Below are 25272 nucleotides of genomic sequence, written 5' to 3'. Positions count from 1 at the left end.
TGATCCAGTTCTAGGAAGTTGAGAGCATCAGTGTAGAGAAACCGGTTGGTCGCGGTTTGTACTGTTTGTCAGTCACAGTAAATTACCATCTCTAAAGGATTACAATTTCAGAGATCTGTTTTTGTGCGGGAGGGTGGTGGGGTGGCGGTAATTGTTCCTCTTTTCTCGTTACAGCTTCAAATCTAACAGCTCAATCCTCGCAAGTTTGACTGACCTGAATCTGGACCAATGATAAGAAAGATCTACAGTAATGTCTTGAATTTGTCATACTGGTATCATGGCTGAAACCTAGTAATGTTGTGGAATTGCTCTCATGGCATTAAGTGCACTAAGTGTCTTTCTGGGGTTTGTTGTGGATGGGGGGGGGGAAACCGCAGTTGTCTTTTCCTCTAGTTTCAGGCTCGCGATGGCGCTAAAGTCCTCCGGTTCGTGTAGAGCAGCAGGCGCTAAGGGTTTTTCTTTTCCTGGGGGAATGAACCCTCTGGTTTTTGTTCCTCCAGGTTTTGCTTTTTGTCCTTGCGCAACAAAAAAAGCAAAAGACTCCGGTGGTGGCACTCCTGATATTCCTCAGGACGGGGTTCAATTCCCTGCGGTGTCTTTGCTTTTCTCAACCTGCTGTTAGTTGGGGGAAGGTAGTTAAAATGGGAACCTAGGTAGTTAAAATAAGTTATAGGGTCCTATTGCGCTTTAAATCATTCAAGTATTGAGTCTTAAAATATTAAGTTGCCATAGTTGTGGCTGTTTTTAGTATGCAACACTTGTGGGAAAACGGTTGAAATGGTCTTCAACTGTCTGTTTCCATACAATTCTCAATTACACCACCAAATATGAACCGTTTCGAAGGCGTTTTTACTTAGTCTTGCTTGCCAACCCATGAATGTATGTTAGGAGAAACTTGTTTCTACTGGGATACATTATTGGTCCGCTGTAGCTCAATTGGTAGAGCATGGCGCTTGTAACGCCAGGGTAGTGGGTTCGATCCCCTGGACCACCCATACGTAAAAATGTATGCACACATGACTGCAAGTCGCTCTGGATAAAAGCGTCTGCTAAATGGCTTATTTTTGTCTATTGGTTGGGATTAGTCATGACTTGCAGTTCAAGAGATGAGAGGAAATGTAATTTACTGTACTGTACAAAATGTGTTGTGCCTTCTGTCATACCTTATCACAATGAACTTAAATCTTGACCTTTATTTCCCTGGCTTTAATTGGGGTTATGTGTAATACAATTTGACGTGACATGTCAGGATGTGCATCTCCTATTTGACAGCCAATTTTAGTGGCCAGTATGAAAAGTTTATTTTAATTAGTGAGTAGAGTAAGCCTACCTAACCAAGGGATGTCCATATAAGGCCTGTTACTGATAAGTACTAGAGCCAATGGTGCATGTCAAGACTACAATTTACACAGGGCATTCAGTATGTCTCATTTACTGATTTTCTAATTTATTACTGAATATACAAAAGGGTCCCGTCTGGCTCAGTTGGTAGAGCATGGCGCTTGCGATGTCCCATGGAGGAGCAGTAAGAAAATATGTATGCTATGCACTCACTACTGTAAACCAAAGATAATGGATATACTGGCCTCCCGAGTGGCGCAGTGGTCTTAAGGCACTGCATCGCAGTGCTAGCTGTGCCACTAGAGATCCTGGTTCGAATCCGGCCGCGACCGGGTGACCCATGGGGCGGCGCACAATTGGCCCAGCGTCGTCCAGGGTAGGGGAGGGAATGGCCGGCAGGGATGTAGCTCAGGTGGTAGAGCAGGATTGTGGGTTCGATTCCCACGGGGGGTATAAAAACATATATATTGTATGCACTCACTAACTGTAAGTCGCTCTGGATAAGAGCGTCTGCTAAATGACGTAAATATACTGAAAGGATACATGTCCAACAGTCGTCCACAAAGCGGCACCGTGGGCTGTCTAGGTCCGGGGTTCTCATACTTTTTCACTCGGGGGGCCCGAGCTAGTTGATCTGGACATTTCTGACTCAGTCGGTAGAGCATGGCGCTTGCAACGCCAGGGTTGTGGGTTTGTTTCCCACGGGGGGCCAGTATGAAAATGTATGCACTCACTAAGTCGCTCTGGATAAGGGCGTCTGCTAAATGACTAAAATGTAAATGTAGTTAAATAGCTCTCTAAGGTATGCAATGACTCACATGACAAGAGGAACTGATGATGCACTACCCAATTTTGAAATTGCACCTTGTGCATCTAGGAGGTACCCACAATTTGGGAACCACTGGTCTAGCGCCGTCTATCCTTTCGTTGTATTGGTGCATATATCTCATTATTGTAATTCTATTTTTGAATATTCAATGAGTGTTGACGTCTACCCCCTGTATTCAATGGAGAGAGATGTGGTTGCAGCGATGCTATGCTACTAGCCCATTTGATGAATATGCACAGCCATCTCGATATAAAGTGTTTTTTCTCAAAGTTGCCGGGATGTCACGTGTCCTACTTATATAATTACACTCGTAACAACTTAACCATTACGAAACTTCTATTAGATCAAATAAACCTCACGTAGCAAATAAGCCATTCATTTTATTTGACCAAATTCGACACTGACCTCCACACAAAAATCATTGCTTGGTAGTCGAAACAACGAAAAAAACGCCACCTGCTGGAGGGAGACATATTTTCCACCGAGTTGGGCCACTCTTCCTCATTGCTGTAAAACGCTCTAGATAAGAGCGTCTCTAAAAGGTAAAACGACAGGGCCCATGACCACTTAGAAGAGGCAAATATAATTTATTTATCGGTATTAAAATATTAATTCTGGTCTACATTTGAGTCACCCACCCCTCACTCTGCTTTCCCCAAGCCGTGGAACGTAAGGGAAGTATCTGATTTCTCCGGAGTAGCCAGCTTGCTAGCTAGCAGGCTGCGGTTCGCCATAGCATAGTTATTGTTTGCTTGATGTAGGCTGGAAGAAAGGAGAGATGTGGTCCTTTTTCGCTCGGGATCCAGTCAAAGACTTTAATTATGACATTTTACCGGAGACTCAAACATCCGGAATATGGACACTACATCGGGGCAAACGAAAGGTAAATCAAATTGTGGGGGCAGAAATATATTTTAACAGAATATATCTTGTTAGCTTACTACAAGATCCTAGCTAGCTATGCTTTCAAGGCAGGACACCCTTGTTATTTTTGGGATTTCACACGATTATCACGATGTGTATATATAAATATAACGTTGTCAGGATATTTATCGCCTACAGTAGCTAAAACAGCACGGTTAGCTAACGCTAGGCTAGTATAGATAGCTAGCTACCTAACTAGGTTTTTTGTTTATGCAGGGCCATGTATTCTCGCCACGTCAATCTCGCTAACTATCTAACGTTAGCTAGCTAGCCAGTCACTGATGTCACCTAACGAGCTAACAACGTTAGTTACATGCGAAATGTATTTCTGTCATGTCATGCAGTGGTGTAAAAATACTTTAAAGTACTACTTAAGTAGTTCTTTGGGGTATCTGTACTTTACTATACTATTTATATTTTTGACGACTTTTACTTCTACATTCCTAAAGAAAATAATGTACTTTTTACTCCATACATTTTCCCTGACACCCAAAAGTACTCGTTACATTTTGAATGCTTATCAGGACAGGAAAATGGTCCATTCACCTACTTATCAAGAGAACATCCCTGGTCTACCCTACTGCCTCTGATCTGGCGGACTCACTAAACACATGCTTCGTTTGTAAATGATGTCTGAGTGTTGGAGTGTGCCCCTGGCTATCCATAAATAAATAAACAAGAAAATGGTGACGTCTGGTTTGTTTAATATAAGGAATTTGAAGTGATTTATACTTTTACTTTTGATATTTAAGTATATTTTAGCAATTACATTTTACTTTTGATACTTAAGTATATTTAAAACCAAATACTTTTAGACTTTTACTCAAGTAATATTTTACTGGGTGACTAACTTTGACTGTTGTCATTTTCTATTAAAGTATCTTTTACTCAAGTATGACAATTGGGTACTTTTTCCACCACTGATGTCATGACAAATAATGATGTCGTTGGCACACTGTTGTTCTTCTTTTAACTGGTAGCTAGCTAACTAACTAGCTGCCAACGTTATCTGGCTAATTTGTCATCAAAGGTTGCATTGTTCACTTTACTTATTGTTCAGTGCCATTCGGATGCAATGGTAGAACCTTTGATGACAGACTTGGATAGGTGTCGTTCTGTTTCACCTGAAATGGCTACTAGACTGAGACAAATTGTCTGGTGACATGACAACAACCCTTATTGCAAGGAACAGAACTGAACAATACCACTCCTGTGAGTGTGATTGAGGCCTCTGGCCTCAGCACGGAGACTGTAACTTCATCTCTCCTAAACCTCAACGTCTCCTCATACCAATGATGAAACATGACATTGTCACATTTTGACATCTCTCTCTTCAGATGGGTGGGGAGCCAGTATCGGTGTTTGTGTACGAGGTGTCAACGGGGACAGAGGAACAGACCCAGCTAGCAAAGGCAGCGTTCAAACGCATGAAGACCCTCCGACATCCAAACATCCTGGCCTACGTAGATGGATTGGAGGTGTGTGTCGGTGTGTTTCACCCCAGATGCAAATAGCGTAACATCACAATATAGCTGATATTTAAAAGGCAAACAACAGGATTCAGTATTTTATTACACTCATTCTGTCACCATTGTCTCAGTCTTCTGTATCTGTTTTTCTTTTCATTGTTTTTCATGCAGAGTGTGGTGAGTATCAAGGACTGAATCAGTTAGTTGCCCTGTCTACCAGTTCTAGAGAGAAACAGTAGCTAGTGTGCTAGTTGTTAGTGGACTCACCGTATAATAGAAACATACTTAGACTGTAATGCACATTTTAACCAAGTCATGAATGCATTAATGTTGTTTCTTTCTGGTGACTTGCAGACAGAGAAGAGCCTGTACCTGGTCACAGAGCAGGTCACCCCCCTGGCAGCCCACCTAAAGGCCCAGTCAGAGAGGGGGGGCTCTGGGGATCTGGAGATGACCTGGGGCCTGCATCAGATCGTGGTCAGTAGACTGGAGGGGGATGAGTGCTCTGATTTCCTCATGTGTTTCTCTATGTTGAGTGCTGCTTTTCCTTTATCAATCCTCTACTCCAGGGGTGTCAAACTCATTTTAGCTCAGGGGCCACATGGAGGAAAATCTATTCCCAAGTGGGCCGGACCGGTAAAATCATGGTATATATAACTTAAAAACAACAACTTCAGATTGTTTTCTTTGTTTTAATACTATCAACATAAAACATAAAGCTGGAGCCTGAGGACAGTGTGTCCAAAATAGTACAAGCACAACATCACTATTAATCATAAAACACCTCAAGTTTATTTGAAAATTCTAAAGAAAAAGAACACACAAACACACAATGTCTCAGTGATTCACAGAACTGTTTCACAGATCACAGAACTATATCAGGGTGTCATTTCTCAGGCAGAAATGTAGATACAAATAATGAAATCCTGTTCCCCAAACAAGTGCAAGAACCACAGAGTCAAGAATAGGTTAAATATACAAATAAAATAAAATCAATTAAAAACAATAGCACATCAACATAAAAACATATAAACATAAAGCTGGAGCCTGAGGACAGTGTCCAAAAGCACAACATCACTATTAATCATAAAACACCTCAAGCTATTTGAAATTCTGAGGACAAACAACACACAAACACACAATGCCTCAGTGATTCACAGAAGTATATCACAGATCACAGAACTATATCAGGGTGTCTCATGCAGCACTTTAAGTGGGGTTGCATAGTTTATTTGACTCCTGATACCTGGCATCTTTTAGCTTTCACCAGCGCATCAATATCAGGCGTCACATCCTGAGTGGCAGCCAACTTCAGGATGTGATTCAAGTGCTTGTGCGTGAGCCTTGAGTGCAGCTTTGTTTTATTTATGCTCATTACAGAGAACTTGCTCACAAAGATATGTGGTTCCAAACATGCACAACAGTTTTGCAGCGAGGGCTGTCAAGTTGGGGTAACCTGGCAAGAGATTCTGATAAAATGTGTCCAAGCCAGCTGCGGCAAATTTGCCCTTCAAATCCGAGTCACACTGCAAGTATATTATTTCAAGTTGGATGCTGACGGGCAGATCAGAGGGATTCACGGTTAATGGCGAACAAAAAACTTTGAAGTCTTTCTCCAGTTCACCAAAAATCTGAAAGCGTTGCTCAAACTCCTATAACAGTCCCGTTATTTTATCTTTGAACCGCTTCATGTCTGCCACATGTTGGGTTGCGCACACATTTTTCAGACAGGGGAAGTGAGCTGCATCACCACCGGCGAGTTGCGTCTCCCACAATGACAGCTTCAACTTGAAAGAACGTATGCTGTCATAATACTGCGTGGCAACTTTGTTGCACCCTTGCAGCTGTTTGTTCAAGTTATTCAGGTGCTCTGTAACATCCACCATAAATGCAAGGTCCTGCATCCATTCTGCGGAATGAAATTCTAACACTGGTTTGCCCTTTTCTTCCATGAACTGTTCAATTTCTTCTCGTAAATCAAAGAAACGCCTCAGCACAGCACCTCGGCTTAACCATCTTACCTCAGTGTGGTATGGTAGGCCATAGATGTGGTCTTTCTCTCTGAGAAGGCTGTCAAACTGACGTTGATTCAGGCTTCTGGATCGGATGAAATTAACAGTTTGGATAATATAATAATAATAATATAATAAAAATAATAACCACCTTCATGACGTTATCCATCTTTAATGACTTGCAACACAAAGCCTCCTTGTGCAAAATACAGTGAAAAGTCCAAAAATCACGTCCTCCATTTGCAGATTGCACTTTCTCTCTGAACTTTGTCACAACGCCTGCTTTTTTCCCGATCATTGAGGGCGCACCATCTGTAGCCAGGCTGACAGCGCGGGACCAGTCCCCTCCGACCCTGTCCAGCGCGCTGACGAGTGCAGTGAAAATATCAGCTGCTGTCGTTGTATCTGTCATCGGCACCAACTCCACGAACTCCTCGGTGACGGTCAATGTGTCATCAACTCTGCGGATGAAAATGGCCAGTTGTGCAACATCTGTAATGTCCGCGCTTTCATCAATTGCAACCGAAAACGCAATAAATTACTTTACTTTTTGCTTCAACTGGCTGTCCAAATCCACTGAAAGATCGGAAATCCTGTCTGCAACTGTGTTTCTTGTCAGGCTGATATTTGCAAAAGCCTGGTGCTTTTCAGGGCACACAATCTCTGCTGCCTTCATCATGCATGTTTTTACAAATTCACCCTCACTAAATGGTTTTGAAGCCACTGCGATTTCATTAGCAATGAGGTAGCTAGCTTTCACTGCAGCGTCACTGATGTCTCGGCTGTGAGTAAACACAGACTGCTGTTTCTTCAGACCCGCCAACAGTTCATTCACCTTCTCTCTTCTCCGCTGTCCTTGAAAGTTGTCATATTTGTCGGCATGAAGACTCACATAGTGGCGACGAAGGTTATATTCTTTCAGCACTGCAACATGCTGTGAACACACCAAACATACAGCTTTCCCATTCAATTCTGTGAATAAATAGAAGGATGACAATTTTTCTTGGAACACTCTGCACTCTGCGTCCACTTTTCTCTTTTTTAACAGAGACATATTGGGGCAATGAGGGTGCCAAAGCACATAATGTTAAAAGTAGAAGCCGTAATAAATATCGCGGGCGAAACAAAGTAGCTCATCCGGACTGGCTGCACTTGCTTGACCTATTTGCTCTGCCCCGGTATAAACAGTTTGCTTGCTTAACACAATTGCTATTGCGCCATCCAGTGGACACAATTGGAACAGCAGTTTCTTTTATTGAAAAATTGCAGCTCATTTTTATACTTTACAAAATCATCTCGCGGGCCGGATTAAACCCGTTTGCGGGCCTGATCCGGCCCGTGGGCCGGACGTTTGACACCCCTGCTCTACTCCATTATCCTTCTCCCTTCCTCTCTCTCTCTTTCTCTCTATCAATCTCTTTCTCAATGGAAAGGTGACACCATCTTCTCTGAGAAGGCCCTCTATATATTAATCACACAACTGAATGTTCTCTAAACACCAGACCAAAAGGCTCGTAGGAAGTCACAACATCAGCTGCTACAGAATCACAGTCTCACAGATACATTATCAGTGTGTCCCCGGCCCAGAATGGCGCCAAACTTTAACCATAACATTCAACACTGGCAGACATTTGATACTGGCAGTTAAACAGGTCAAAGGTAGGAACATCGGTACTCTGTTACAACAGATGATTGTAGACTAACTTCCCCCAAGGGAATACATCTGTCTGCGTCTTCCCATATTTAAAATAATGTTTATTACATATAAATCCATATCAAAAGTAAATAAAATACAGGAAAATAATTAATCAAATCATTTCCCATTACAATGGACTATCTCTCACACACTATTTCCCCCCTGTAGAAAGCTCTTAGTTTCCTGGTGAATGACTGCCACCTCCTCCACAACAACCTGGGTATCTGGGCTGTGTTCGTGGACCGAGCCGGAGAATGGAAACTTGGCGGTCTGGACCACATGACCTCAGAGAACGGGGAAGCCTCCACATCACTACCCTCCGCCAAAGCTGTTCACCCTGACATGGACAAATACGACCCCCCTGAATCACCAAACGGTGGAGAGAAATGGTGAGACGGACAGAGAATCAATAAAGAATGAGAGAATGTAAAATACTGATTTCATTGCAAATTGTATTGCTGGTATCTCACATACAAAGGTTTTAGTTCAATGCTTGATGTAGTCTGAAGATACTTCATATTTGTAGTGTCTGAGCCCATCTCTCTGTCCTCCAGGGCTGGGGATGTGTGGCGGCTGGGCTGTCTGATCTGGGAAGTGTTCAACGGTCCACTGCCCCGAGCCTCCTCCCTACGCTCCCTCGGAAAGGTACCCTCCTCCCCCACCCTTTGCCTTCAAAGGTCATTAATTAATTGGAAGTGATGTGAAATTTATTATGGTTTGTTGTCCCTCAGATCCCTAAAGCATTGGTGCCTCACTACTGTGAGCTGGTAGGGGCCAACGCCAGGGCCCGGCCTAACCCAGCCCGCTTCCTCCAGAACTGCAGAGCTCCCGGAGGATTCCTTAGCAACAGCTTTGTGGAGAGCAACCTTTTCCTAGAGGAGATCCAGGTGCGATTCATGACCCCCATCCCCGCTATAGAAAAAGCTTGACACAATAGAGAAGACACAGCTCTCATTGAAATGTGTTGACTTAGCGATAAAATGTTTAATTTAGTGAAATATCTATCTAATATATATCTATGTGATCCAGATCAAAGACCCAGCAGAGAAGCAGCAGTTCTTTCAGGACCTGAGTGAGAACCTGGACTCATTCCCAGAGGACTTCTGTAAGCACAAGGTGCTGCCACAGCTACTCACCGCCTTTGAGTTTGGCAACGCTGGTGCTGTCATCCTCACACCTCTGTTTAAGGTATGTGTGCTGTGGAGGCAGAGAGGAGGGATTCAACATTCAAATCAAATTTTATTGGTCACATGCGCCGAATACAACAGGTGCAGACATTACAGTGAAATGCTTACTTACAGCCCTTAACCAACAGTGCATTTATTTTAAACAAAAAAAGTAAGAATAAAACAACAACAAAAAAAGTGTTCAGAGAAAAAGAGCAGAAGTAAAATAAAGTGACAGTAGGGAGGCTATATATACAGTAAAATAAAGTGACAGTAGGGAGGCTATATATACAGGGGGGTACCGTTGCAGAGTCAATGTGCGGGGGCACCGGCTAGTTGAGGTAGTTGAGGTAATATGTACATGTGGGTAGAGTTAAAGTGACTATGCATAAATACTTAACAGAGTAGCAGCAGCGTAAAAAGGATGGGGTGGGGGGGCAGTGCAAATAGTCCGGGTAGCCATGATTAGCTGTTCAGGAGTCTTATGGCTTGGGGGTAGAAGCTGTTGAGAAGTCTTTTGGACCTAGACTTGGCACTCCGGTACCGCTTGCCGTGCGGTAGCAGAGAGAACAGTCTATGACTAGGGTGGCTGGAGTCTTTGACAATTTTGAGGGCCTTCCTCTGACACCGCCTGGTATAGAGGTCCTGAATGGCAGGGAGCTTTGCCCCAGTGATGTACTGGGCCGTACGCACTACCCTCTGTAGTGCCTTGCGGTCAGAGGCCAAGCAGTTGCCATACCAGGCGGTGATGCAACCAGTCATGATGCTCTCGATGGTGCAGCTGTAGAATTTTTTGAGGATCTGAGGACCCATGCCAAATCTTTTTAGTCTCCTGAGGGGGAATAGGCTTTGTCGTGCCCTCTTCACGACTGTCTTGGTGTGTTTGGACCATGATAGTTCATTGGTGATGTGGACACCAAGGAACTTGAAGCTCTCAACCTGTTCCACTACAGCCCCGTCGATGAGAATGGGGGCGTGCTCAGTCCTCTTTTTTTTCCTGTAGTCCACAATCATCTCCTTTGTCTTGGTCACGTTGAGGGAGAGGTTGTTGTCCTGGCACCACACGGCCAGATCTCTGACCTCCTCCCTATAGGCTGTCTCATCGTTGTCGGTGATCAGGCCTACCACTGTTGTGTCGTCGGCAAACTTAATGATGGTGTTGGAGTCGTGCCTGGCCATGCAGTCATGGGTGAACAGAGAGTACAGGAGGGGACTGAGCACGCACCCCTGAGGGGCCCCCGTGTTGAGGATCAGTGTGGCAGATGTGTTGTTACCTACCCTTACCACCTGGGGGCGGCCCGTCAGGAAGTCCAGGATCCAGTTGCAGAGGGAGGTGTTTAGTCCCAGGATCCTTAGCTTAGTGATGAGCTTAGAGGGCACTATGGTGTTGAATGCTGAGCTGTAGTCAATGAATAGCATTCTCACGTAGGTGTTCCTCTTGTCCAGGTGGGAAAGGGCAGTGTGGAGTGCGATAGAGATTGCATCATCTGTGGATCTGTTGGGGCGGTATGCAAATTGGAGTGGGTCTAGGGTTTCTGGGATTATGCTGTTGATGTGAGCCATGACCAGTCTTTCAAAGCACTTCATGGCTACAGACGTCAGTGCTACGGGTCGGTAGTCATTTAGGCAGGTTATCTTAGAGTTCTTGGGCACGGGGACTATGGTGGTCTGCTTGAAACATGTTGGTATTACAGACTCAGTCAGGGACATGTTGAAAATGTCAGTGAAGACACTTGCCAGTTGGTCAGCACATGCTCGGAGTACACGTCCTGGTAATCCGTCTGGCCCTGCGGCCTTGTGAATGTTGACCTGGATCAGCGGCGTGGCATTGAATTGCTCCTCTTATGCAGAAGCATAATCATTGGAAGTGGTTTAGGTTAAAGGCATTTCTTCAGGGGAAAAATGCTTTTGGCAACTAATCACCCCTTCATCAACCAATCAGTCAAATATATTTTATAAAGCCCTTTTTGCAAATCAAATCAAATGTTATTGGTCACATACACATATTTAGTAGATATTATTGTGGGTGTAGCGAAATGCTTGTGTTCCTAGCTCCAACAGTGCAGTAATATCTAACAATACACAAAGATACACACAAATCTAAAAAGTAAAATAATGGAATTAAGAAATATAGAAATATTAGGACGAGCAATGTTGGAGTCCGGAGTATAAATATATATAGTATGTAATATATATACTGAACAAAAATATAAATGCAACATGCAACAATTTCAATGATTTTACTGAGTTACAGTTCATATAAGGAAATCAGTCAATTGAAATAAATTAATTAGGCCCTAATCTATGGATTTCACATGACTGGGCAGGAGCGCAGCCATGAGTGGGCCTGGGAGGGCATAGGCCCACCCACTGGGGAGCCAGGCCCAGCCAATCAGAATGGCCTTTATTACAGACAGAAATACTCCTCAGTTTAATCAGCTGTCCGGGTGGCTGGTCTCAGATGATCCCGCAGGTGAAGAAACCAGATGTGGAGGTCCTGGGCTGGTGTGGTTACACGTGGTCTGCGGTTGTGAGGCTGGTTGGACATACTGCCAAATTCTCTAAAACGACGTTGGATGTGGCTTATGGTAGAGAAATGAACATTCAATTCTCTGGCAACAGCTCTGGTGGACATTCCTGCAGTCAGCATGCCAATTGCACACACCCTCAACACTTGAGACATCTGTGGCATTGTGTTGTGTGACAAAACTGCACATTTTATTGGCCTTGTATTGTCCCCAGCACAAGGTGCAACTTTGTAATGTTCATGCTGTTTAATCAGCTTATTGAAATGCCACACCTGTTAGGTGGATGGATTATCTTGGCAAAGGATAAATGTTCACTAACAGGGATGTAAACAAATTTGGGCACCAAATTTGAGAAAAATACGCTTTTTGTGCGTATAGAAGATTCTGGGATCTTTTATTTCAGCTCATGAAACCTGGGGACCAACACTTTACATGTTGCGTTTATATTTTTGTGCACATGATGGGATGTATAGACATTATGGACAGTAGATGGATAGAATATAAAGTATATCTGAAGAACACCGTGTATATTTACAGTACCAGTCAAAAGTTTGGACACACGTACTCATTCCAGGGTTTTTCTTAATTTTTTTTAAATTTTCTACATTGTAGAATAATAGTGAAGACATCAAAACTATGAAATAACACATATGGAATCATGTAGTAACCAAAAAGGTGTTAAACAGATTCTTCAAAGTAGCCACCCTTTATCTTAATGACAGCTTTGCACACTCTTGGCATTCTCTCAACCAGCTTCATAAGGTAGTGTCAAAGTTGCGTCAATTCAAATCTGGTATTAGGAACAAAAGAGGTCAACACGACTTCTAAGATATACTAGTTATTTTAATTAATGCAAAAACCTTCAATGGTAAATATGATGTTTCGTATATACGGGCTCTCTGAAATACCTCGCAGGGCACTTCAGAGAACTAATCCATTGTTCTAGGATCTTGCTCAAATACTCTGACAGAGAGAGTTTCCCACCTCTCTGCTGGCCAATCAGAATAGAGACTTGAGCGTGGTTTAGACTTACTCAGCCTATCCGTTGATGCACCCCTGTTGCCAGCCTCTTCTGTTACCAGGCATACGTTTATCATAACAACCTGTCATAGTGAGAAGAGCCAGCTCCCTTAGACACCATTCCTACGTCCAAGGAAGGTTCACAGATCACAAAGAACCAGTATATTCCAGTATCTGGAGACACAAATCCCTATCTCATCTTACCCCCTAAAACAGCTCTTCACATCAATCACAGCTTGCCAGGTGTCACAACCTACATTAGCCCAGTCAAGAATGCATTCTTTCTAAGTTAGTCATCCCATCAATTTAGGAGAATAATACATCTCTAATAGTAGTCACCTGGAATGCATTTCAATGAACAGGTGTGCCGTGTTAATGTGGAATTTCTTTCCTTCTTAATGCATTTGAGCCAGTCAGTTCTGTTGTGACAAGGTAGGGTTGGTATACAGAAGATAGCCCTATTTGGTAAAAGTCCATATTATGGCAAGAACAGCTCAAATAAGCAAAGAGAAACGACAGTCCATCATTACTTTAAGACATAAACGTCAGTCAATCTGGAACATTTTGAACTTTAAAAGTTTCTTCAAGTGCAGTCGCAAAAACCATCAAGCTCTATGATGAAACTGGCTCTCATGAGGACCACCACAGGAAAGGAAGTCCCAGAGTTACCTCTGTTGCAGAGGATAAGTTCATTAGTTACCAGCCTCAAATTGCAGCCCAAATAAATGCTTCACACAGTTCAAGTAACAGACACATCTCAACATCAACTGTTCAGAGGAGACTGTGTGAATCAGGCCTTCATGGTCGAATTGCTGCAAAGAAACCACTACTAAAGGACACTAATAAGAAGAAGAGACTTGCTTGGGCCAAGAAACACGAGCAAGATTATCAGTGACGTGTACGCAGAGGAACTTGAAGCTTCACACCTTCTCCACTGCGGCCCCCCCATCAGTAGTTGGCCAGCCTCAGAGAAAACAATGCCGATGTAGAAGCACGGTGGCTAGGAAAAACTCCCTAGAAGGCAGGAACCTAGGAAGGAACCTAGAGAGGAACCAGGCTCTGAGGGGTGGCCAGTCCTTTTCTGGCCAGTGGAGATTATAAAAGTACATGTGGCAATTAAGGCCAGATTGTTCTTCATGATGTTCAAAAGTTTATAGATGACCAGCAGGGCCAACCAGGACAGATACCCCAGGACAGAGCCAACCAGGACAGATGCCCGCGGACAGGGCCAACCAGGCTGGATATAACCCCATCCACTTTACCAAAGCACCCCCCCCCCATCCCACACCACCAAAGGAATATCAACAGACCACTAACTTAATACCCTGAGAGAAGGCTGAGTGTAGCCCATGAAGATCTCCCCCACAGCAGGAGTCCGAAGGGGCAGAAGATCATTCCTTCTTCCATCTCTCCTTTTTCTTTCTGTCTCTGTCAGGTGGGGAAGTTCCTGTCTGCGGAGGAGTACAAGCAGAAGATCATTCCTGTCATTGTGAAGATGTTCTCCTCTACAGATCGGGCCATGAGGATACGACTGCTTCAACAGGTACAGTGTACCACACATCAGAGTACAGAGACGGCCATTACGCCAGAATGAGTGTTTCCTGCAGAACCCTTGTTTTATTCCTCTTTCAAACCCCTTTCTCATCCCTCTATTTCCTTCAGATGGAACAGTTTATTCAGTATCTAAACGATGCAGCGGTAAACTCGCAGATCTTCCCTCATGTCGTTCACGGTTTCACGGACACAAACCCAGCCATCAGAGAACAGACTGTCAAGGTATAACTGGCTCACCCAGTCTGTCAGACTGCGATTAACATGCACTCACACGACCACTACTTCATTCAAGTGTAACTGAAAGGGTTCCTTCCCTGTGGTTAATGGTCTGACCTTGGTATTAAAGGGTTTTTATACCTCTGTTTTTGTGTCCCAGTCCATGCTGCTGCTGGCCCCTAAGCTGAATGAGAGTAATCTGAATCAGGAGCTGATGAAGCACTTTGCACGGCTGCAGGCAAGAGACGAGCAGGGACCAATCCGCTGCAACACCACTGTGTGCCTGGGAAAGATCGCCCCCTACCTCAACGCTGGGGTAACTTTCACCTGCTTCCTGCACTCTGTCTCTCTGTCTCTCTCTCTCTCTCTACCTGTCTCTCTCTCTACCTGTCTGTCTCTCTCTCTCTACCTGTCTCTCTCTCTACCTGTCTGTCTTTCTCTCTCTCTCTCTCTCTCTCTACCGGTCTCCCCCTTCATTTCTCTCTCTCTCTCTCTGTTTTCTCCATCTCCCTGACTCGTATTCATGCCCATCTTCTTTCATCCACAGACACGACAGCGAGTGTTGATCTCTGCGTTCTCTCGGGCCGCTAAGGACCCGTTTCCCGCCTCTCGGGCGGCTGGGGTTCTGGGCTTCGCAGCGACGCACAACTACTACAGTGTGCCGGAGAGCGCAGCACGGGTACTACCAACGCTCTGTACCCTCACTGTTGACCCTGACAAGCAGGTTAGAGATCAGGTGAGAAGCACTACAAACACCTTACACCCCTCACATTGAAACACTGCACTGGGACATTTAACATTCTGTTTAGGAATATTTCACCAAAGACGGGCTAAAAGTGCTTCTCCAATAGAAATCCCCGATCACACTTGTAGGTGATGTCATGGCGACGATGGCTAGCTAAGCTCATACGCAGAAACACATAATCGGCTCTAACAGTTGTCTTGCGCCAAATTGCGCATGTGCAGGCCGTCAAATGAAAAGCATTCCTTCGGTATTAAGTTGTTTTTGACAAATGAAAACGTATCACTTTCACAAGGTTAGAGATGTGCCTTTAGATTTTGAGAAAATGAACAACTAAGAAATAATTTTTCACTTCTCTCATTGACTTCTCAAACCCCGGCCTGATCTGTTTCACAAGCGTTCCCGGAAGTCTCACAATGTTGCGCCTCTGGGTTTAGAAACTCTGTGATTTCACCCTACAAAATTCAATCTGCAATTGCGTGTGACAATCAATTTTTCCCTACTCTCTCATTTCACATTGCAACATTCCATCTGTAATCAGGTTTCCATCTAACCTTTTTATGCTATAAAAACGGTCTCGACAGGCCTGATGGAAATAGCATATTTGGCGGTAAACTTTCAAAATGTCGGTAAAACAAAATACGCTGGATATGGTGGGGTGTTTTTGTCTGTAAAATTAGTTATGCTAGAAATGTCGGTGGAAACGTTTTTATGCACACATTGATATAATAACCATCATATCGATGTAAACTTGGAGTCATGCGATGACATGTTGTGTGGTCCTCCCACTACGACTCGTCAGGAAAGCATGCAGTTTATTAGGCTTCAGATGAAATAAGTTATGATGAACTTCACAGGGTGGTGAAAGTGCACGGTGATGAGCTTGATGCTCCTTTCCAATAAATATTGAGGGTCTCATTCTGGTGACATGATAATTGATGCTTGGCTTCCGTTTGACAAATTCAAATAAAGTTGTTCTTTTGTATCTGCGAGCTGTTCGCTAGAGCGCACATGCCAATACCAGAGTGGGTCCATTCGCTATATAACGCAACATTTCTGGTGACAAAACCATCAGTAGAGTTTAAAATGCGATGGAAACTCATTTAACCTGTATTTTTTATTCGGTACATGGTAATTTTTATGTGCACTACGTCATCACGCACAGCCTTTTATCCACAAGTCAATTTGATGGAAACACATCTCTGGTGGGAAAAGTTTTTTTTAGAATATTTGCATGAAAATCTGTCGCCAGTTGGATGGAAACCTAGCTAGTTCTGTTCTTCCTTCCTCAGGCGTTTAAAGCCATCAAGAGTTTCCTGACAAAACTGGAGACTGTTTCTGACGATCCAACCAAGCTGACTGAAATAGGTCTGTAAACAGTTGCAAACGTCGAGGTCGCCAAAGACGAGGCCTCAAGCACTGATCTCACATTAAAGGGATAGTTCGGGATTTTGTCAATGAAGTCCTTTTATCTGCATCCCCAGAGTCCTTTTATCTTTATCCCCAGAGTCCTTTTATCTGCATCCCCAGAGTCCTTTTATCTGCATCCCCAGAGTCCTTTTATCTGCATCCCCAGAGTCCTTTTATCTGCATCCCCAGAGTCCTTTTATCTGCATCCCCAGAGTCCTTTTATCTGCATCCCCAGAGTCCTTTTATCTGCATCCCCAGAGTCCTTTTTTGTGTTCAGTATGAAGGAAGTTAGGTAGTTTCATGAGTGAATGCTAACTAGTATTAGCGCTAGCTGTACCTGCGCTAAGCTCGTTAAGAATCTGATTACAGCCTTTGAGTGTCTAATATTACTTATCTCCCTCTCACCCTAGAAAAGGATGTGATGTCATCAGCCCAGCCGGCGGGGGCAGCAGCCAGTTGGGCAGGCTGGGCAGTGACGGGGGTGTCCTCTTTGACCTCCAAGCTCATCCGGACCGGCCCGGGGGCAGAGGTGGGCGGCCCAGCCGACAACACTTCTACTGCTGCTGCTGGTACTGCCTCTTCTCGCACCGGGAGCCCTGTGACCGATGGGGTCGCCGTGGGTAAGGAACTGAGTTATGAACATGATACCTCTTAATCACTCAGATCTTAAATATGTTTCTGTTTTGGTCATTCTATACATTAGGGTGGCATCCCCCATAGAAACATAGGAAGAGCCGGCAAAGCTGTATCCATCAGTTAATGGCGTCCGCAACTTACATCCACTTTACATTCACCTTTTACCTCATCCCTCGATCTCTCCTTCCTTCATCTCTCCTCCCTCATCTCTCCTTTCTCCAGGCTCTGAAGTTAAACCACCGCCGGCCTCCGTGACTCTACTCTTTGCTTCTGGCCTTGCTATCCAATCAGACACTCCTAAGGTGACAGAGAAGGACGAGGAGCCAATCGGAGATCGTTGGGATGACGAGGACTGGGGAAGTTTGGAGGTAATTGACATGGATGGGTTTTGGGGTGGGATTTTAACAGTTGGGACCGTGGGACGTCAACTGTCACGGAACATGGGAAACGTGGAAACAGTGTTCTATTTGATCAATTAAGTAATTCAACTCCTCTACCCCCCCCCCCCCCCAGGACCCAGAGAAGGTACATGCAGCAGACCCAGATGACTGGAATTCCTCTGATTGGTCAGAAATGTCGTCAGTCAAAAAGAAGGCCAGTGTAAGAGGAGTACGTATCTGGTTTTCTCCAGACCTGAGGTTTATTCAGGGAGGCAGAGTGTTTGAAAAAGAGTCAAACATAATGGCACATTGCATTGTCATGTTAGTTCTGTAAAGTAACTAACACTCACGCTTTTATTTATTTATATATATATATGTGTGTAGGTATAGATATGTGTATATACAGTGGGGAGAACAAGTATTTGATACACTGCCGGTTTTGCAGGTTTTCCTACTTACAAAGCATGTAGAGGTCTGTAATTTTTATCATAGGTACACTTCAACGGTGAGAGACGGAATCTAAAACAAAAATCCAGAAAATCACATTGTATGATTTTTAAGTAATTAATTTGCATTTTATTGCATGACATAAGTATTTGATCACCTACCAACCAGTAAGAATTCCGGCTCTCACAGACCTGTTCGTTTTTCTTTAAGAAGCCCTCCTGTTCTCCACTCATTACCTGTATTAACGACCCGAAACACACAGCCAGGGCAACTAAGGAGTGGCTCCGTAAGAAGCATCTCAAGGTCCTGGAGTGGCCTAGCCAGTCTCCAGACCTGAACCCAATACAAAATCTTTGGAGCGAGCTGAAAGTCCGTATTGCCTAGCGACAGCACCGGAACCTGAAGGATCTAGAGAAGGTCTGTATGGAGGATTGGGCCAAAATCCCTGCTACAGTGTGTGCAAACCTGGTCAAGACCTACAGGAAACGTATGATCTCTGTAATTGCAAACACAGGTTTCTGTACCAAATATTAAGTTCTGCTTTTCTGATGTATCAAATACTTATGTCATGCAATAAAATGCAAATTAATTACTTAAAAATCATACAATGGGATTTTCTGGATTTTTGTTTTAGATTCCGTCTCTCGCAGTTGAAGTGTACCTATGATAAAAATGACAGACCTCTACATGCTTTGTAAGTAGGAAAACCTGCAAAATCGGCAGTGTATCAAATACTTGTTCTCCCCACTGTATGTGTATATGAGTTATTGAGGAAAATTGTACTTACTATGACTGTGATGTGTGTGGTTGTCTCACCTAGCTATTTTAAGATGAATGCACTAACTGTATTCGCTCTGGATAAGAGCGTCTGCTAAATGACTAATATGTAAATACATTCCTGTCTGCTAAGTGCTGAAAGTTCCAACCTACTGAACAGTGGTCCATGATCTAAAACCGTGTGAGTGCTGAAGCTGCATCCACTGCTGTCTCCATCCAGGTGGCTCTAGCATCCTCTGAGGCGGTGAAAAAGCAGAGCTCCGATTGGAGCAGCTCGGGCTGGGACGCCGACGACAGCTGGTCCAATGAGAAGGAGGCTGACAGCCAGGGTCAGAGTTCACCGGGAGAGGATGGGTGGGGCAATGACTGGGAGGAGGAGGGAACGATCGCTCCAGCCACTAAGAGTGCAGCTTTGCTGGAGGGGGTTCGGTTAGCCAGCGAGTATGACTGGGACAGTAAGGGGGCCACGCAGGCGGACTTCCTCGCCAACGTGTCTCAGAGAGCAACGCCCACCCCCACTGCTACGGTGAGGAGAGGAGGGGTGGCTTTATAAATAAAATACTTTGACAGGAGTAGGCTTTGTGTTTTGAAGAACTAACAAGCAGGTTTGTCAAAATGGAGGTAAAAGTTTGGTTTTGATGCTAAGTGGGCAACAGTTTTGAGGTGGAAATGGAAGGACATCACAATACGTGTTTTAATACATCTGAACTGTGCATGTGTTCTCTGTTTCGTGCTAGGTTGCTGATGGCTGGAGTGCAGAGCCTGCTGGAGACTGGGGAGCCGAGGAGAGCTGGGAGTCTGTGAACGGAAGTCAAGGTGGGTCTCTAAACCTGCTCTAACATCGCTATACTCCATTATCCATCTCAATCATTTGAACCCAGGGAGTCATTTAACGAGATTCATGTTATAAGCCTCAAGCCAAACGATAACAGCTGTCTCTCTATTTCCTAAGCAGGCCTAAGCAAGGCAGAGCTGGCCAAGAAGAAACGTGAGGAGAGGAGGAAAGAACTGGAGGCCAAACGGGCAGAACGCAAGGCAGCTAAGGGTCCTCTAAAACTGGGCGCTCGGAAACTGGACTAACTGGAAGGAGGGCTGGCGGAAGGCCGGAAGCAAAGCAGACTGAGTGCTATGATGACTTTTCCTTGACTCCCGCAGAGAGGGTGGACTGGATGGAAGGTTCAACATTCCATAATCAAAAAAAGAAGAGGATTGAAGAAGAGAGACACTGTGATCTTGATGATTGTGCAAGCTGCTCACTGGCTGAGAAGGGGATCAGAGTGGCAGAGGCTGTGACAGGACTCGTCCAGACTATTATGAGTTTAAACATGACATCACATTCACATTACATCTTTGTTTTTATATAAAAACCATATTTACTTTGTAAAGAGGTGTACATAGGTGGCGCATTTTGTCTGAATGACTGTGACAAAAAATCGGAACATGTTTTTATAAATAAATTATATCTATATTGTTAGGTTCTAATTTCTGGTACAATTATAAAGATGTACTCTGAGAAAAACTCAAGCTGGATTTATTCACCACATTGGGTGTTGCAGCTGCACAGCACACCTAGAGGTCACACAAGGACATGCTGTATGTGTATACCTTCCGACTAGGTGGAGTCATCTCCTTGTATTTCTATGATAAACAATCAGTCTCTGTTGCTGGACAGGAACAGAGTCTGTTCCTCCTCTTGGTGTTATCATGTCCCAGCCTGAGTCCGGACCCTTCGTGCTCCTCCGTGCCTTTAACGGGTCTTATCAGTCAGAGGCCTTGACTTATTTGGAGTACACATTCCTACTGTCTACTGCAGTCCACTAAATAATTACACTTCTCATACACAAAGAGCTGAAACCTAACACTACTTTCAATCTCTAAGAATATAAAATAACTATATATTCATACTAAGCGTATATAATGATATAAAACTGTAAAGATATTAGACAGTGTTATAGAACAGTAATTATGATCATTCAGCTCTAACCCAGACACATGGCTCCTATTCAACCCTTATGGAATTATTCTGGTACTCAGCCTTTGTACTTTTCCACTGCCCAAATACAATGCACATAGATCATTCCAACTGACCCATAACGCGATAATTACTACTGCTAGACTAATTATACAATTATAAACAGATTCAAACGGGCTCAAGTCAAATAGTCTCTAACAATATATAATAAATTGTGTATATGCTGAATGTTTCTTTTCCATATACGCATAAATGGTTTATGAAAGTTTTAGATGAGCTGTCGGTGTAGAAATAAGACAGTCTCCCTGAATGGGTCTGTATTCTGTATGTTACTGACCTACCAAACGGCATATGGCACCTCCCTGAAGGGTAATGCTGGGACACGTTCAGCAAGGCACAACGTTGTGGAACAGATAGAAATATGTTATGTAGAACAAACATGCCTCTCGCATAGAATAAGGAATCATGTCAGGTCTATTCATTATATTTCTATCTTCAATGTTCCACAACGTTTGCCTACGGAAAGTGGCCCTGGGGCCTGTTGCACAAAAGTAGAATTAAGACATCCGGGATAAATGACTCAGCTGAGCTCAATGAAGCCAAAACATGTGCGTCCAGGCTTAATTGGTTGCACAAAGACCAAGCCAGGATGAGCAGACACGGATTCATTAAGCCAGGTGAAACCAATCCTGGATAGGTGCGCGCTCACGGCTCACTCAAATAGACCCCGCCACAGATCACAGATTAACTGATTTACCATGGCAACTAGAGCCGCGTACTTTTCCCCGTCGGAAGCACAAATCCTCATGGAGGCATACGAGGAGGTAAAATATATAATTAAGAAGAAAGGCAACACCGCCACAGTGATAAAGCAAAGAGAAAAAGCGTGGCAAAGTATTGCAGACCGCCTGAATGCGTAAGTAGTGCACAATTACACACTCACCGCTCCGCTGAAACATCACAATTACAATTCAAATATTTAATTCACATCTCCAAAAATGCAGTTGTACTGTAATTATGAAACGGTTAAATTTTTAATTGAAATGCACTGCAGATATGAGTGAAATTGTGTAAAGTAACTCCATCACACTGTATAAAGCTATGATAAATTTTTTGATATTTTTACTGAAAACAAGACAAAAATACCAAGTAATTTTTTGCAGTGTGACTCCATTAAATGTGTGTGTGTGTGTGTGTGTGTGTGTGTGTGTGTGTAGATTAAACATGAACGGGCCAAAACGGACATGGCAGCAGGTCAAAATCAAATACAAGAACATTCTGCAGAATGGTATGGTCCCTGACTAATATTTAACAAAGCACAAGCATATATTGTACCCAGAAGGTGCCTGCTCACACATTGTCTGTACTGTTTTAGCAGTGAAAAAGAATACCCACAGACAAGGCACGGGTGGTGGGTCACCAAAGGCTGACCTTACCCCAGCAGAGGACATGGCCTTGGAGCTAAATAAAGGCAGGCCCGTCTTAGAGGGGATCCCTGGGGGGAAAGAGACGAGCATAGGTTCCTCCCAAGATGCCACCCGCTTCATTCAAGGTATGTCCTTCCATCTCTACATGGGATACAACCACATTCATATTGAATCAATTTGGACTGTCTGACTTTGGTTTACCTATTGCCTTGCAGTGTCTGGCAGCACTGTGTTCCTGTTAGAGCCACCAGCACAAGCACCAGACGATGCTGATCCAGTGAGTACTCCATCAAAGGCATACTGTAGGCCTGGCATGTCTTGTCTACTAGCTTCAATATGAATCCGATTAAATGTGATAGGGTGAAGGCCCCAGTGCAGCAGCAACAGCACATGATGGAGACGATGATGAGGAGGAGACCATCTCTCTGGATTCCAGAAGGCATGAGGTATCATGTTAAGACTGTGAAAGTACTATTTACTCTACAATGGTGAGGAGTCCTCATCAAAATCAAAAAATCTAATTTATTTTACAGGACCCAGATGCTATACAGTGGGAAAACCAGCCTGGCAACATAGTGCGTATTAATAAAAGGACACCACATCCTGCCAAATTCCAGCTGCGCTAATTGTATTGTGTTCACAGAGCTCACAAGCTATCAGAAAGTTGTATGGCAACCACCTCCGGCGCCAAATAGAACTGGCAGACATAGACATTCAGTACAAGAAGAAAAAGATGGAAAATCTTGCACTGGAGTCCGAAATAAAAAAGAGGACAATTAGGAAACTGGACCTTGAAATAAAAAAACTTGAAAGGGAGGTGAGATATGCCTTCAATGTACACTGTATGCTAACTGTAACACAAATGTATTAATCATTATTTTTCTTTCCTCCCCCAGCTCCAAGAAGATGACACAGCTCAAAATAAAAATTAGGTATATTCTCGTAAAGTCAAGTGAGCCATGACATATGAGCTCTTATTGTGAGCACACAGGACGGTGGCATCTTTCTAAGGTTTTTTTTATTTTCCCAGCAATCAGTACAACCAAGTCATCGTTATAAGGCATCGCCCTCTTTTGCCCACCCCCCCAGCACCAGGTGTGGCCACTAGCCTATATGAAGGCCCAAAATTGTGTGTTCCTTTCTGCTCTGACAATGGCATGCCCATTCGTGCGAGATGTGGTGGATGAAGAAGCACTTGTGCTGAGGAGAGCCTTCAGGCGAGAAAGGGTCTTCAGGGACCGGTTGGACCCACTGGCCTTCCCTGATGACCATCTATATGAAAGATACAGGTTTTCTGCAGATGGCATCAGGTATCTATGCAGACTACTGGGTCCCAGGATTAAGCACCGCACTGCACGGAGCCATGCACTGAGTGTGGAGCAAATGGTTTGTGTGGCCTTGCGCTTTTTTGCTAGTGGAGCCTTCCTGTACTCAGTGGGGGATGCAGAACAGCTGAACAAGGCCACAATTTGCCGCACAATAAGGAGTGTGTGTCTGGCTATCAAAGCATTAGCAGATGTCTTCATCTCCTTCCCTGGCCACAGAAGACTCTGTGACATCAAAGAGGAGTTCTATAGGATTGCAGGTAAGAGGATCTACAAATTACAGGACAACTGTTAACACATAGTAGGATACTCATTACTTTGTGTGACAGGTTTCCCCAATGTCATTGGTGCAGTGGACTGCACACACATAAGGATAAAAGCCCCCTCAGGTGCCCATGAGGCCGATTTTGTGAATAGGAAATCCTTTCACAGCATTAATGTTCAGGTGAACATAACTTTTTGATATTGTCCATTGACGAACACTCTGCATTGCCAGTGATGTGCATTGATTGGTGTAATATTCCTCATCTTATGATTTCAGATGGTCTGCAATGCTGACTGTGTGATCAGCAATGTTGTGGCAAAATGGCCTGGCTCAGTCCATGACTCCAGAATCTTTCGGGCCTCTGAAATCTATCAGTGCCTATCACAAGGTAAGCCACACAACCCCTATTTATAACCATCATGGCTGTGTCAAGAATATCACTGTGTTTATGAGGTAGTAATGATGAGATTTTGTGTTGACAGGTGAATTCTCTGGTGTGTTGCTGGGAGACAGGGGGTATGGCTGCCAGCCTTTTCTCCTGACACCTTTCACAGACCCCCAGGAAGCACAGCAGGCCTACAACCATGCCCATGCCAGGACCAGGGCCAGAGTTGAAATGACCTTTGGCCTCCTGAAGGCACGCTTTCACTGCCTTCACAAATTAAGGGTCAGCCCTGTTAGGGCATGTGATATTACTGTGGCTTGTGCTGTCCTCCACAATGTGGCCTGCCTGAGGAAGGAGAGGGCCCCCAGAGTGCCACCAGCCATGGACTGGGACAATCCGGCAATCTTCCCTGATGACGACAGTGGTCGGCTGCTGAGGGACCAATATGTGTTGAATTATTTTAGTTAGTATGTGTGCTTTCAATTTTGGTTAAATATGTCCTGCGGTGGCAGAGGAATTTGGGTTTTTTTGGGTTCGTTTTTTTACGAATTTGGCCTCTTATGATGTTTGTGCGGTATACTGTGTGTAATACAAGGCTGCAGGGAGGCTACTGCATCCATTCATTTGTCTGTTCAGTTGATGTGTATGGATTTGTCCTGCATTTATTTTAGTGTGCAGACATGCAGGGTGTGTTATATACAGACCTTTGAATGTGTATGTATCATTTTGTAAAATATGCTTGGATTCTGTG

General features: G+C 44.1%; 1 protein-coding gene and 1 long non-coding RNA gene across 6 annotated transcripts; both read left to right on the top strand.

Annotated features, from left to right (window-relative positions):
- The first annotated feature begins 2638 nt into the window (after positions 1–2638).
- LOC311107771 (N-terminal kinase-like protein) lies at positions 2639–20625 on the top strand. Of its 5 annotated transcripts, none has more exons than XM_084150302.1 (18): positions 2639–3053; positions 4432–4572; positions 4918–5040; positions 8440–8660; positions 8826–8916; positions 9003–9158; positions 9301–9459; positions 14421–14528; positions 14648–14761; positions 14916–15071; positions 15303–15491; positions 16790–16865; positions 17318–17527; positions 17766–17911; positions 18057–18152; positions 19368–19673; positions 19885–19963; positions 20100–20625. In XM_084150302.1, exons 1-18 carry the CDS (start codon positions 2949–2951, stop codon positions 20225–20227), a joined length of 2604 nt encoding a protein of 867 aa, XP_084006428.1. In that variant the 5' UTR covers positions 2639–2948; the 3' UTR covers positions 20228–20625. The 5 variants fall into 5 exon arrangements, with proteins under 5 accessions (XP_084006428.1, XP_084006431.1, XP_084006429.1 ...); XM_084150305.1 differs by having other exon boundaries at positions 2677–3053; positions 18057–18143; positions 20103–20625; XM_084150303.1 differs by having other exon boundaries at positions 2859–3053; positions 20103–20625.
- A 2022-nt stretch (positions 20626–22647) lies between these two features.
- Positions 22648–22990, top strand: LOC311107994. The gene is made up of 3 exons (XR_014610465.1): positions 22648–22671; positions 22762–22823; positions 22906–22990. It is a non-coding gene; the product is annotated as an uncharacterized lncRNA (long non-coding RNA).
- The last annotated feature ends 2282 nt before the right edge of the window (positions 22991–25272 follow it).

Source organism: Coregonus lavaretus, assembly GCF_964263955.1.
Source record: "Coregonus lavaretus genome assembly, chromosome: 32".
In the NCBI taxonomy this organism is placed as follows: Eukaryota; Metazoa; Chordata; class Actinopteri; order Salmoniformes; family Salmonidae; genus Coregonus; species Coregonus lavaretus.
The sequence above is the reverse complement of the archived record's forward strand: the minus strand, read 5'-3'. Positions and strand labels throughout refer to the sequence as shown.